Below are 13,841 nucleotides of genomic sequence, written 5' to 3' on the forward strand. Positions count from 1 at the left end.
TGAGACACCTTATGTTTATACCCAGGATTTTGTGCTTCTAGCTAATGAAATCCACCTTCATCTCCATAATATATATCTCAACTGCATCTACTTAGCCTTTAAACTAGGGGTGTCGAACTCAATCAGAGAAGGGGCCAAAATCTAAAATCCAGCCTAAATCGCGGGCCGAATGGTTTACTGAACAGTCATAAACTGTCATTGTGATGGAAACGCAGCGGAGTGCAGTGATGACAGCGCGGTTCGGGCCACATTGCAAGGCCTGGCGGGACAGATTTGGCCCGCGGGCCTTGTGTTTGACACATGTGCTTTAAACCATGACACAGGAACCCATTTGCAACTGCTGTCCTGGGTCTGCATTAGGATTGCTCAAACTCGGTCTGTGATATCCTGGGCCTGATCCTTCCTGTGGAGGGGCCGGTCCTGGGCAACGTGAGAAAATTAAGAGCGAGCGCCCCAGCCCCTTCCTCCCAGTAGCACCTCCACACGGTGACAGCCCCGAAGCTGCCAGGTCTTGACAAATGCCCCCTGGGGAGCAGAGCCAGCCGACGGAGAAGCACTCGTCCGGAGTAACAGTCTCCACGGTGAGCTGCAGGTGCTCGGACACGTTAGGAAAATATAAAAATGTCCACTTCTGTATTTTTAACATCTACTGACATATTTCAGTGCGTGTACACGCGAAGCCTGTGTCAAAGAGCTGGGAAGCCCTGGGCCTGGCCGTCCCTCCTCCCTCCTCTGACCACTGCGGGCAGCAGTCACAGCACTGTAGTCAACAAAAATGAACTCATGACATGTCAGTTCAACCATCAACAACTTCTCAAAGCACTTAGAACCATACCTCAGTCCTTTCCGGCATGGCCGACAGTGCCTGCGGGCCTGGCTCTACTTTTTTTTTTTCTTTTTATGGTTTTTAAATTCTGTATTGTTTAAGGGAGCAATTTTCAACTTTTTCATCTCCACACATAAACTAATTACTAAAATGCTGCAGCACACAAAAAAATATATATTTTGTGCCAATGTGACAAAAAAAAAAAAGGTACGAGTTTAATAGATTTACAGAAATAATAATAATAGTAATTTTTGCTCCAAAGTGACTTTTTAAAAAACCAGGTGCCCACACTTGTATATAAGGATTTCTGGTACCAAGAATAATCAATCAGATGTAATCCTATTATGCAATAAGATGCAACTCTTTTACATGACCTTTATATTGATGGTTCAGACAGTGCATTCACACCAGACGGCTGTTGTGTTGGCTGTTGCCACTTTTTAATTTGATAAGGGAAAAGAAATCAGTGCCCCTGATTAAACAGTCAGGTATTATATGTTTTAAAAATTTATGCTGCACATGGATTGAAAATCACTGGTTTAAGGTGTACAGCTTAGTGGTTCAACAATCATATACTTAAATTTTTATTTTTTTTTAGAGAGAGAGAGAAGGGCAGGAAAGAGAAACATCAATATGAGAGCAAAACATGGATCAACTGCCTCTCATATGCACCCCGATGGGGATCGAGTCAGCAACCCAGGCATGTGCCCTGCCTCCAACTTCTAAATCCCTTCCCCTTCGCCTGGCTCTTTCCCACCCTAGGGCCTTTGAGCATGTCCTTCCTTCTGTCTAGAATGTTCTTCCCCTACTTTTCACCTGGCTGTCTTCCTTTTACCCTTCAGTTCTCAGACTAAACTCCTCTTGACTCACTGGATCTGAAGTTGGACACCTCACCCTCATCTCAGTCACCTGACCCCCACCAGCCCTGCCACTCCCCACACGGGTGATGCTTGCTTTTCCTGCTGTTTAGGAAATCCTAATACAGACCCACCAGCTGTGAGCTCCAGCTCAGCGGGGACGACGCTCCATCATCACTTAATGAAGAAGTGAATGAATCAAGCTAAGAAAACTCACTATTCCTTTCACTTCTTATTGGAAAAACCACCAGTCTAGCAACATAAGGAACTGGAAGAAGTGCCAGTCCCTGCAGGGTCTCCACCAGGCATGCCTGGCCAGCCTTTACCAGGGATTCGATTTCATGGCACAGGCTTCGCTATAAAATCCCATCAATTATTTAACCTCTCGTGGGAATGGCAGGACAATTCCTGGAAGGAAGATGAGTAAGTGGCCTGCCTCAATTTTACAGGGAGAGAAACTGAAGCACAAATTCCACCTGAGCTTCCCACCTTGCTAGAACCAAACTCTACTGCCCACATGTTCTTTTCTTTCTGACCTGTGGTTCTGGACAGAGAAACAAGTTTGATCTCTCTCTGCATTAAAGCTTACATACCTACTTCAAGTGGGTAGAGGAGATCTCCAAAGCCAATCTATTCAATACAATGAGTGAGGCATGAACTCTCTTCCTATTATTTAGAATCAAACTTTGGCCTTTCTAGCCAAACAAAGTAAGATAGAAAAAAAAAAAAAAGATAGGAACATTCTGTTAACAGGCAGGATATTATTTAATACTAGTGGCCTGATGCACGAAATTCATGCTCTGGGGGGGGGGGGGGGGGGGCAGTGGAGTGTCCCTCAGCCCAGCCTGCACCCCTCCAATCTGGGACATCCCTCTCGTAATCCGGTACCACTGGCTCCTAACCACTCTGCCTGTCAGCCTGCTGGCCCCCAACTGCCCTTCCCTGCCGACCTGATTAACCCTAACTGACCCCCACTGTTGACCTGCTTTCCCCCAGTTGGCATGCCTCTCCTCCAGCCACCCCCGCAGGCTTGATCACTCCCATCTGCCCTCCCCTCCTGGCCTGATCTCCCCTAACCAACTCTGCCCCAGCTCTGTCACCATGGCTTTGTCCAGGATGTCCAGAAGATCTCCTAGTCCAATTAGCATATTACCCTTTTATTAGTATAGACTAGAGGCCTGATGCATGAAAATTTATGCAAGAGTAGGCCTTCCTCCCCCCGGCTGTGGGCACCAGCTTCTCTCCAGGCACCCAGGACCCAGGCTGGCTTCCCTCTTTCCCCAGCTTCGTCACGAAGGATGTCCGGAATGACATCGGTCTAATTAGCATATTACCCTTTTATTATTATAGATAAGCTCTACAAACTGAAATCCAAGTGCTTTTTTTTTCCCTTACAATTCAGTAAAACAGGACTATTATAATGAGAAATCAGAAGACAACAAATTAGCAATGGATTATCATGAGGGAAAAGAAAGCACACGAGTCAGGACCTTAAAGATCACCTAGATCAAGCCTTTAATTGTACAAGGAAAGTGTTATTGTAAGAGACTCTAGGACCTGCCCGTAGCTAACTGAAAAAGGGACTAAGATAAATATTTTTAAAAGTTTCTCTATTAAAAAGAAAAGACACATGAAATGCTGGGAGGAACAGCCTCGTTTCCTCCCCCTCTATCTATAAAATTACCTCACTCTTTATTATCATCATTAATGGCACATTTGTCAGACAGATGAGTTCAAATAAGTTCATATATCTAATTTTCTAGGCCAGAGCAGATCCAAAGCAGCCAAAACAGGTTTGTAACTTCCGAGGCAGGAACCGGAACCAACGGCAGCTGACAAAGAGGTAGGGACTGAAAACCTGAAAACAATCCTTTGTACAGCGTGCTGATACAGGGAACCAGTCAGCTCAGTGGCAAGCAGGTCCGTGCCCCATGGGCTTGAGGTTGTAATTGATGATCTCACACTTCAACAGGCAGCGTTCTAACTCTTAAAATGAAAGGTGCTGGTGTGTAAGACAGTGTGCATGAGCGAGGGCATGGCTATCAAATAGGACAGCACTTTTCAACATGCACTATCTGACTAGTTAGGGCACTGCCCTTTTTTCCTTAGGTTGTCAAGTGAAAAATGACTACAGCCAACACAACAATAGCTGACTGGAGTGAACGAACCAAAATCACTTTTTATTTTTTCTGATCAGATCAGCAAAACCTATTTTTGGTATGCTGCAGAACTTCAGTAGCTTGTGTGTGCCGTGAGATGAAAAGGTTGAACGCTGCCGAAATAGGACTTTGCAGCATGCAAATACTCTCTATGCTGCTCAAGCCAGTAGGCGCAGGCCATGTGTGGCTACTGAGCAGTTGAGGTGTGGCCAGTGTGACCGAGGAACAGAACTTTCTATTTTAATTCTCTTAAATGAAGTAACTTTTCCATATGATTTAAGAATCTAAATTAGCCGAAACTGGTTTGGCTCAGTGGATAGAGCGTCGGCCTGCGGACTGAAGGGTCCCAGGTTCGATTCCGGTCAAGGGCATGTGCCTTGGTCGCGGGCACATCCCCGGTGGGGGTGTGTGCAGGAGGCAGCTGATCAATGTTTCTCTCTCATTGATGTTTCTAACTCTCTATCCCTCTCTCCTCCTCTCTGTAAAAAGTCAATATTTTTTTAAAAAAATCCAAATTAAATAGCTACACAGGTCTATGGCTCTAATATGGAATTGCACAGATTTAGAGAATTCACTTAAGAAACCCCTCATCTGTCTGTGAACCTGGATAAATATGTCACTCTCTAATATGAAATTTAAGAACTTTAAAGGTTCCTTAAAAGCATGGGAAAACACGTGTAATAAAAATGGAAATCACTTTTCTTTAGTAAAAGCAAGCCCGATACATTTCCCAAAAGACCCCTGCACCAGGCTCAGGGGTTCACAGCACCTCGGTGGGCTGACACTCACACGTTGTCCTCCAGGCAGATTTTGGGTCCCACCACATTGGCTGCTCCGCTTGCCATTTTAAAAGCAAAATGCTTCTCAGGACAAGCTTTCGAGATCCCACATTTGTATCTGGGAGGTTTTGTAGCTTTGGAAAAGAAAACAGATTTTTTAAAAAACCACAATGTTAATGGACTTTATAATCAGTTTGTTTCAAATCTCAAACTACAAGAGAATTTACATCACCGAGATACATCATCTTAAAACACATGCTAGGATCTTTTTTTTCTGGGGGTTCCAAAGAGCCTGAGCTTCTAAATAAATAAAACAAAAGCACTGAGGAAACAAGCTAATAATGGACATAAATGAATCAAATAATATGATCTTGATGAGGGTAAATATATATTATCTAATTATTTTTAAGTTTATGGTTTAAATTCAGGCTGGAGGGATAGGCTTGAATTGTTACTTTGCATTTTCAGTGCATACATGCACAATAAATGGTTGCAAACTAAAAAGCCTAACGCATTGCTGAATAATCTGCTCAAGTGCTAGTTCTCCTTTTACATACTTCCTGTGCTTACGATACTAAAACTAAAAAAACATTAATAAAAACGATATTCATTATGAGTAAATACCCAGAATAGTGGGCTATCCAATCGAATATCATCCTTGTAACCTCAAAAAGCAATTTCTAAAACAGTTTTTGCTCACACTGAAATATCTCCATTGTTCGAATATAAGTTCTCTTATGCCTAAGAAAAAAATTAGAATAAATCATCTGCAAATTATTGGGATGAAATACTTACAACGTGTAGCTGGGTCCAACGCTGACCTTGCTAAGAAAAATAAAGTTATCTTTGTTAGTAGGAATAAGGCTATTGGCAAGTATCCACTTTTAAAACATATTTAGAGCTAACAGGCCTATAAAAATAAAAATGAATATTGCTCGGTATATATTAAATAAAACATGAATATCACTTTTAAAAAAACAGTGAGAAAGTAACTTTAATCTACAAAATTCAGAATATAAATAATTATGTACAAAAATTATGGAGGGGTAGTATTTTATTATAGATAGAACATTTTATATTTATTCTACATTTTTTATTTTTTTTATTTAAACATTTAAATCCTAATCAGAAAGTTATTCTACAAACTTACCCATATTTTTTCAAATTATTTTTTCAGCGTTATTGAGATATACCAGTAACTGACATTTAACATTGTGCAGGTTTAAGGTGCACAACAGATTGATATATTTATAAAACTGCAAAATGACTGCCACCATCATATTCACTGCCACCTCCATCCTCTCAGAGTTACCATTTCTATGTGGTAAGAACCTTTATGATCTATTCTCTAGCAACATTCGAGTTCATGATAAAGTATTAATAGCTATAAACACCATGCTGAACATCGGATCCCCGAACTTGTTAATCTTATAACTGGAAGTCATACCCTTTGAGCAATACCTCCCCAGTTCCTCCACCTCCTCTCCCCCTGGTGAACACCACTCCACTGTTTCTATGAGCTTGTTTTTTGCTGATTCCACATGTAAGTGTTATCAAATGCATTTCAAACTTCCCTTTAAACCTTTAAATGACTTTAAATACATACCTGGTGACTATTAGGGTACTTAAAAGTTGTTGCTGCAATATGCTGTTATGTACATCTGCATATAAAGCCCTGGAATATATACAGAAACCTACCCTAGTGCTTAGGCTAGGAGATGTGGGGGTGGAGGGAACACAAGAGCAATGGTGGTGGTGGAAAGCTTTTCTCTACAATAGAAATGTATTGACTGTAATAAAGAAATTGAGGTCATTACTAAGAGTTTTCTAATTTATCAGTTCAAAGTTGTCAGAACCTTCTGATCAAATCTTAGCTTGATTTCAGCAGATCTCAACCTGACCACCTAGACTGAGCTTTTTTTAAAGCACTAACTAGCCGAAACCGGTTTGGCTCAATGGATAGAGCGTCGGCTTGGGGAATGAAGGGTCCCGGGTTCGATTCTGGTCAAGGGCATGTACCTTGGTTGCGGGCATATCCCCAGTAGGGGGTGTGCAAGAGGCAGCTGATCGATGACTCTCTCTCATCGATGTTTCTAACTCTCTATCTCTCTCCCTTCCTCTCTGTACAAAATCAATAAAATATATTTAAAAAATAAATAAATAAATAAAATAAAATAAGGCACTAACTAACATCTGATCTTAGCCCAGATCCTCAATAGTTCTGTGGGCAGCCGTTTCCTGATCGGGCTAATAAGTATGCAGCACCGTAAGTGTTTGCCAGCTGTTGGACTATAAATAGTTACTTAGTTTTTATTTCTGTACTATTTTAGATAATTGTCAATGTCCTGTTTCTAAGTCCAAAACTCTAACTAAAGAACAGAAGTTAAAGCTGAAAAATATGTAAATGTATAAAAAGAGAAAAATGACTAAGTAAACGAAGGCTCATAACCCTATTGGACACTCAGAATCTTATGTACCTCTGGGGTCCTTTAAGGCACTGTAGTAATAGGAAAGGTCAAATGCATCTGCACTAATAAAAGAGAAATATGCAAACTGACCATAATTGACATTTAACATTGTGCAGGTTTTTGACAACCACAGCCAATCAGAAGTAGGTATGCAAATTAACGTCATCACTTCAGTGGAGACTGATAGCTTGGCCATCGCTGTGGTGACCTGGGAGCAGGCAAGCGCAGCCATGGGCGGCACCCAGCACAGCCTCAGTGATCCCGGAGCAGTGAAGCACAGCCCGCAGGCAGCACCCAGCACGGCCTGCTTGGCAATCACTGCAGTGTGGAGCAGGCAGGCCCCACAGAGAGCAGAGAACCACGGGGAGCAGGCCTAACCCATAAAAAGGTTCCTGGATTGGAGAGGGTGCAGCTCAGGCTGAGGGACACCTTACCCACCCCCCCACCCCTGTGTACAAATTTTGTGCACCAGGCCTCTAATTTGGAATAAAAGCGAAAACAAAACTTATCTGTAAGAACTAAAAATACTCATGGATAAAAAAAAAGACCTGAAGGAAACAAAAAATGACCAGTTAGTAAATTAGGGTACTGGAATTATTGGAGTTTGTTTTTTTCAAATTGGCAAATTATGTCATTTTCCCTAATTATGTCATTTTCCCTAATGTTGGGGAAGAATTATAGAGATCATCTGGTCCAGTGCTCTCACTTTTATAAATGAGAAAGCTCAGAAAGTTGTTAGTAACCAATGAGTAAGCTCCTGAGAACTAGAAAGTCTCAATTCTACTTTGTCCTGAATGAACATGTATATCAAATTCAGGTTTTAAGATGCTGACAGGGAACCACTGATCAAGTCAGGAATTCTGGTATACCTAACATGGTAGCAAGATAAGAGAAAGACAATGGGATTGGGATGGGGTAACATAACATAGCTCATCACATATGCTAGGCACTCTACCAGCACTCCTGCATATAGTATTGACATGAGCATCATCCTTGTTTTAAAGAGAAATAAATGGAACAGAGAGGCTTAGTGATTTGATTTGTTCTAAGTCATAATTAGTAATTGGCAGAGATCATTTCCAAAGCCATATCTCATTCTAGCATCCACACTCATGTTGCACCATCCCCAGAAATGAGACTATCTGGGGCGTATAATCACATGGAGCTGAACATGTCTTCTGATTGTTGAGTGGAGAGCAGATAGAAGAGGGTTCAAGACTTGAGACAAGGAGTCCACCAGGAAGCTGCTGAAGTAATACAGGTAGAAAAGGAGAGTAGCCCGAACAAAGGTAGTGAAGGTGGGCTTGAAAGATAGGCAGGTTCAGAACAAACTAAGGAAGCAACACGGATGGACTTGGACATGGTCCAGATGGAGGAATGATGGAAAGAGGGGAATCAGGTTTGTCTCTCAGACATCTGGTTTTAGAACCATTCACTTATTCATTCACATGAGCCAATTGGGGGTGAGGGAAACATCATTTCTGCTCTTAAAATGTTTATAATCAAGTGAGGAGAAGGGAGTGGAGGGTGGACGATGAGTTCTGTGTCGAACTTGTTAATTTTCAGATACTGGGAGAAGACCCTTGAGAAAAAGTCCAGAGGTCAACCTTAAATATGACCTGGGACAGCTATAAACTAGGAAATTAGCCAATGATGGGTGGGGCTACCCAACAGGGGATTTAAAGTGAAGCTAGGGCTGAGGAGAGACTCGCAGAGACACCGACAATCACCAAATGCTCAGAGAGAGAGTCTGGCTGAAGAAAAGGAGGCAGAAGCAAAAGCAGGGATGAGCCTCTGCAAGAGTCCAATTTGTTTGTAAAACTTAACAAACATAAAAACAGTAAATGCTACTCATTTCAAAAACTGTTACTGGGATACATACAATTTTGGGAAAAGCGGTTTCTTATTCAACAGGCTTTTAAGTAAATAACAACACCTCCATTTAATTTGTATATTAAGTAAAGAGAGATGCTTAAAGGTAAAGAAGCTTATGAAAGACTTTTCTTTCCAGATGAGAACTAATTTTTATCCAATATTCATCCAACTGAAGGCCCTGTACTAGGCCTGCAATTCTGAGAATTTCAACACCTGGTGGCCAAACAGGTGAACTTTCCTAAGTAAGACGGGATGTTTTCCACACGCAGTACCTGGGCACAGCCAACACAAAAATCCTGCCTTTTCTGCGGCTTTTATTCCTCAAACTACCTTGAAAGCTTTAATTCTTAATTTTTTCAACATTTTTTTAGTTCGAGGAAAAATACTAATAAACATTCCTGATTTGGTCTCATCAGTGAATGTCTTTCAATGAATCAGGCTGAAGAAATCATAATTATTTTACACTTTAGTCTTTAGTAATGTGAGGTAACTCATGTATATAATATTTCAACCATTTAAGTCTGAAAGGGGAAAGAATAAATCAATCCAATGGGACATTAAGTACTTACTGTAGCAATATGCAAAAATAATTTGGACTGTTTTCATTACTCTCACTAGAAGCCAGGTGTCCATGCTGAAAACTAACACTACCTTAAATCACAATCATAACTGTGACTGGCAGATTGCATCCGTGTTGATATCCTGGTGGTGACAGTGTATATATTATAGTTTCACAAGACATTACTCGGTCTAAGTAAATGGTATATAAAATCTCTTATTGCACTTATTATTTCTCATGCACTTAATATTTCTTATAAGTGCATCTGTATCTATAAAATAAAAAGTTTTGTTAAATATTGTGTTTTGTTTTTTTAAATCACAATTAAAGTCCTTTGGTAAAACTGGAAAAACAAGCACCTCACCGCAGGGTGACTCATCCTCCCCTAGCTTATCACTGGTCACGCGGTTTGGACCTCTGATCTTTTATGTCACTGGTCAGGCGGTATAGAGCCCCTGACCTTTCCCTCCCTGAAGATAACATCGAGGCCACAGTGTGTTTCAGCTCCCGGCCCAGAAAAGCAGCAAAACCAGACAAGGGGCACCGTGGCTGCCTCAGGACCAGCTGCATTGACTAATGACCCCCCCACCCTCCCACCCGGCGCCGACCTCTCACTGGAGACCTCCACCCCGAAAGAGCACAGCTGGAAAGCTGACGGATACTCTATTGCAGTGGTTGGCAAACTGCGGCTTGACAGCCACATGCGGCTCTTTGGCCCCTTGAGTGTGGCTCTTCCACAAAATACCACGGCCTGAGACTATTTTGAAGAAGTGGTGTTGGAAGAAGTTTAAGTTTAAAAATTTTGGCTCTCAAAAGAAATTTCAATCGTTGTACTGTTGATATTTGGCTCTGTTGACTAATAAGTTTGCTGACCACTGCTCTATTAAGACCCTCCCCTGAGATTTCCACCTGTAAGAGATTTCCATCAGGACGAAGAACCCCGTGTATCCCCAATCCCTAAGGGACCCTACGAAGCTTACAACCAGGGGAGCAATGGGCAGCAGTAGCTCGTCCAGGGCTACCCCTCTGAACCTGTCTCCAAGGCCCCCTTTTCTCTGACTTCTCAGTGAGCCAGAGCAGCTCGGCCTCAGCTCTCCTGTCGCTGCTTCGATGCAGGTCCTTGTGTCTCTGTCCTAAGCACATTTTTGCTGCCGTCATGGACCCAATACCCTTTGGCTCAGTGCTGTGCAGCTCTTCCCTTTGGATATCCCCATCTCCCATCCCTTTTCCTTAAATAAATGCAGTTTTTCTTTAATCACCTCCTGAGATGGCTATTTAGCCTGCCCCTGCACCACTGACTTTTTTACCTTTCAACTACTAATTGTATACAAAATCTTTAATTCTTCCTTTCTAGAAGTAAGTTCATCTTATTTTTCTACAAGAGTACTATATAATCTACTTGGATTCCAATTTATAGAAACTATCAACTAAGTTATAATATCAGCAAGATGAAAAACAGGGTACTATTCACCACCAAGAGAATTATAGTTACTAATGACTTCATAAGTTATATAAATGTCTACTCACTATGTTGTATACCTGAAACTAATATAATATTGTATGTCAACTGTAATTGAAGAAATTAACAAAACAAAAACAAAACAACATAATCTCATGGGCCCTCTACAATACTGAATTACAGAAACAATCTCAATGTTCAGTTAAATTCGTTACCCTGTGGTAAATTAAGTTAGATGCTAAACAAACGGCAAAGACAACCATATCTCCATCTTTGCTCAATTATTCTGAAATGAGAAGTAAAATATAACCATACAAATTCAATTTTCACCAATTCAATAGTCTGGAATCCAATAAGGTTTGGTGGATACAGTGTACAACTTAAGTTATGCCTAAGCATGCCTGAGTTAAACAGCTAAAACACACACTGTAAAGCCTGGCAGTTACCAACATTAGGAAAAATCAAGATGAAAAATAAGAGAAGCAACGATTAAAGTAGCTCAGCATTTATTCATAGCTGATGACCAGCAGCTTTTCAACTAATACAGCTTTCAATGAATCCGATCTTATAAACTCACTCTTTCCATGTCAAAATCCTAGTCCTCCACTACCAAAATTCATTCCCCATTTGCTATTTACAGGGCCTAGCACGAGATGCTGGGTGAAGCATCAAGATATTATTGCCCTCAAGACTTTTTCTGCGGTAAGGAAAGACAGATACATGAAAAGGATAAAAGAAAAGAAACTACAATATAAGGCAGAATAAAATCAGTGTCCAAGTGAGATATGTTATATTATGCATTAGAACAAACAGTTCAGAAACATGAGCAATGCATTCTTAGAGGACTGAGGGAGGTTGAAATACAATTTCTCTCAAGAAGGGGCACTTACACAGTTTTGAGAAAGGAAAGGATGCACAGATGAAGGGGAGTGAGGAAGATGTGCAGGGTGAGAAGTCAGCATGAGCAAAGGCTGAGGTACAAAGGACAGGGTTTGTGTCTCCAGATCCCGTGCAGGTTGGATGGTGAGTGAGCGGCCCGGGTGGGAGGGGCGAGTAGAGGCAGCTGGGAGACAGGCGTGTGTCAAAGAGGAAAAGCAGACATAACGAGATCCCTTGATGCTCATAGAAATGGTCCTGACTAGAGATGAAGATCCGAACTAGGGCGAACAGTGGCTTCACGCAGCCTTTTCTCTCTGAGAACAGAGGGCTTTTCCCTGACGTTGTATTTGTACCAATGGTCCCACTGCCTCCCTTCTCTCAAGGATCCTGCTTTTCTGATCTGTTCAGTCTCCTCCCACTGGCTTGTAATTCACTGAGTCTTTGTCCTCTCGACCAATGGAAGTCTCTCCATTACTTCGAAAAAGAAAAAAAATGTTCAGCTTGCTTCAACTACCATCCCATAATCTTCTTCCTTAACCATTGGCCTTTGTTAGTAGAATCAGCTAGCCACGTTGTTCCCACGGCACACTGGACAAGTCCCCCAAGCCCTCAGTGTCTTTCTGCCCTCAGTCCTCTGAAACCAGCTGCCCTCTCCCGGGCGCCAGCTGTGCCTCCGCAGGAGCAGAAATACCGTATGCAGAGGAGTAGATAAAGCCTCACTATACTCTGCAGTAACGACTCGATGCTGGAGCCAGGAAACTTCATGTTAAGATGGGAGCTGAAAACAGAGGTTCTGAAGAAGAACCAGTACATTAAGAGAAACGACTGAAAGGGAAGAATCCATAACTGGGTAAGATGAAAACTTGTGAAAAGATGACCTGACGGAGTAGAACTACAAGTTAGCTATTTGACAGATCATTAATGCGGAAGAGAACTTAAGGAGGCGGAAGCAAATGAACTGCTATTACCTGGGAGCATAAAGAGCAGAATTCAGTGCAATACGAGGAAGTATATTTAAGCAGTCATTGTAAGAAAGTCACCTAAGGATGTTTATACAAAAATCGATGACTACATGTCTGAATTGTCTAAAGCTTTGAAACTTGGAATGTGGTCCATGAGTGGGAATCTCAGCATCACCTGAGAGCCTGTTAGAAATGCAGACTCCTAGGCCCCATTCCAGACAATTAGTCAGAATCTGCATTTACCAAGACTCCCTGAAGATTCATCTGACCGTGAAGTCTGAGAAGCACTGGCTTAAGGGAGTCTTGAAATAAGATATAAGGAAATGAATTGGTTCTTGTGGTTTCTCTTCAAATATTAATTTATGGAAAACAATTCGCTATTCCAGAGAGCTGAAAGTTGTTCATCCACTTCCCGCCTAGTAGGCCAAAATACTGTTAACTGGTTTCATAGCCTCACCTTTCAAGTGTAGATTTTAAAATCCAGCAGCCAAAGCTATGCAAGTATTTCAAATGTTAATTTCTTTTATTAATGCAAATGTTAAAAACTGAGTTAAGGTAGCTTACAATGGTATGTTTACAATATAGCATTAAACAAATTGGTGAAAAGAAAAATGTTGCAAGAGAAAAATAAGGGTAGAAAAGCACACTGATTTTCTATGGCTGGTATTTAAAATACATAATCATGACTCCTAACCACTTTTTAATTAAGGGCTAGGTTTGATTCCAAATTTTCTATGAGCCAGCTCAGACAGTGGTATCTTCCACAGTGCACATCTAGAATGCATTGATTAATGACTCTAAGCATGTATAAAAGACACTATTTTAAAGATACTCAAAATGTTGAATAGAAGATTTATGCTTTATACTGAATTGATTTTAAGACTTTCTATTGTGCTTTTTAAAACATTCTAATGAATCACACTTAATTGGCATAATTACATTTTCTTTTCCAGGCAGCCTACACAGTGCAACTCAATGCTGGTAAGTGGTAAAGAGACATTCACATCAAAAACAAGAT

At 41.3% G+C, this 13,841-nt stretch overlaps 1 protein-coding gene across 3 annotated transcripts in view; it reads right to left on the reverse strand.

The window, feature by feature from the left end:
- Positions 1–13,841, reverse strand: part of FAM3C (FAM3 metabolism regulating signaling molecule C) — a 48,123-nt gene that overhangs the window by 12,370 nt on the left and 21,912 nt on the right. For all 3 annotated transcript variants that reach the window (XM_045576330.1, XM_036425419.2, XM_036425418.2), the window contains exons 4-5: positions 5,417–5,446; positions 4,632–4,755 (exon numbers count right to left, since the gene is read on the reverse strand). In XM_045576330.1, coding sequence (XP_045432286.1) covers positions 4,632–4,755; positions 5,417–5,446 — 154 coding nt within the window. The remainder of the gene's footprint in view (positions 1–4,631; positions 4,756–5,416; positions 5,447–13,841) is intronic.

The sequence above is a fragment of the Pipistrellus kuhlii genome, unplaced genomic scaffold (genome assembly GCF_014108245.1).
Source record: "Pipistrellus kuhlii isolate mPipKuh1 unplaced genomic scaffold, mPipKuh1.p scaffold_m20_p_10, whole genome shotgun sequence".
Classification (NCBI taxonomy): Eukaryota; Metazoa; Chordata; class Mammalia; order Chiroptera; family Vespertilionidae; genus Pipistrellus; species Pipistrellus kuhlii.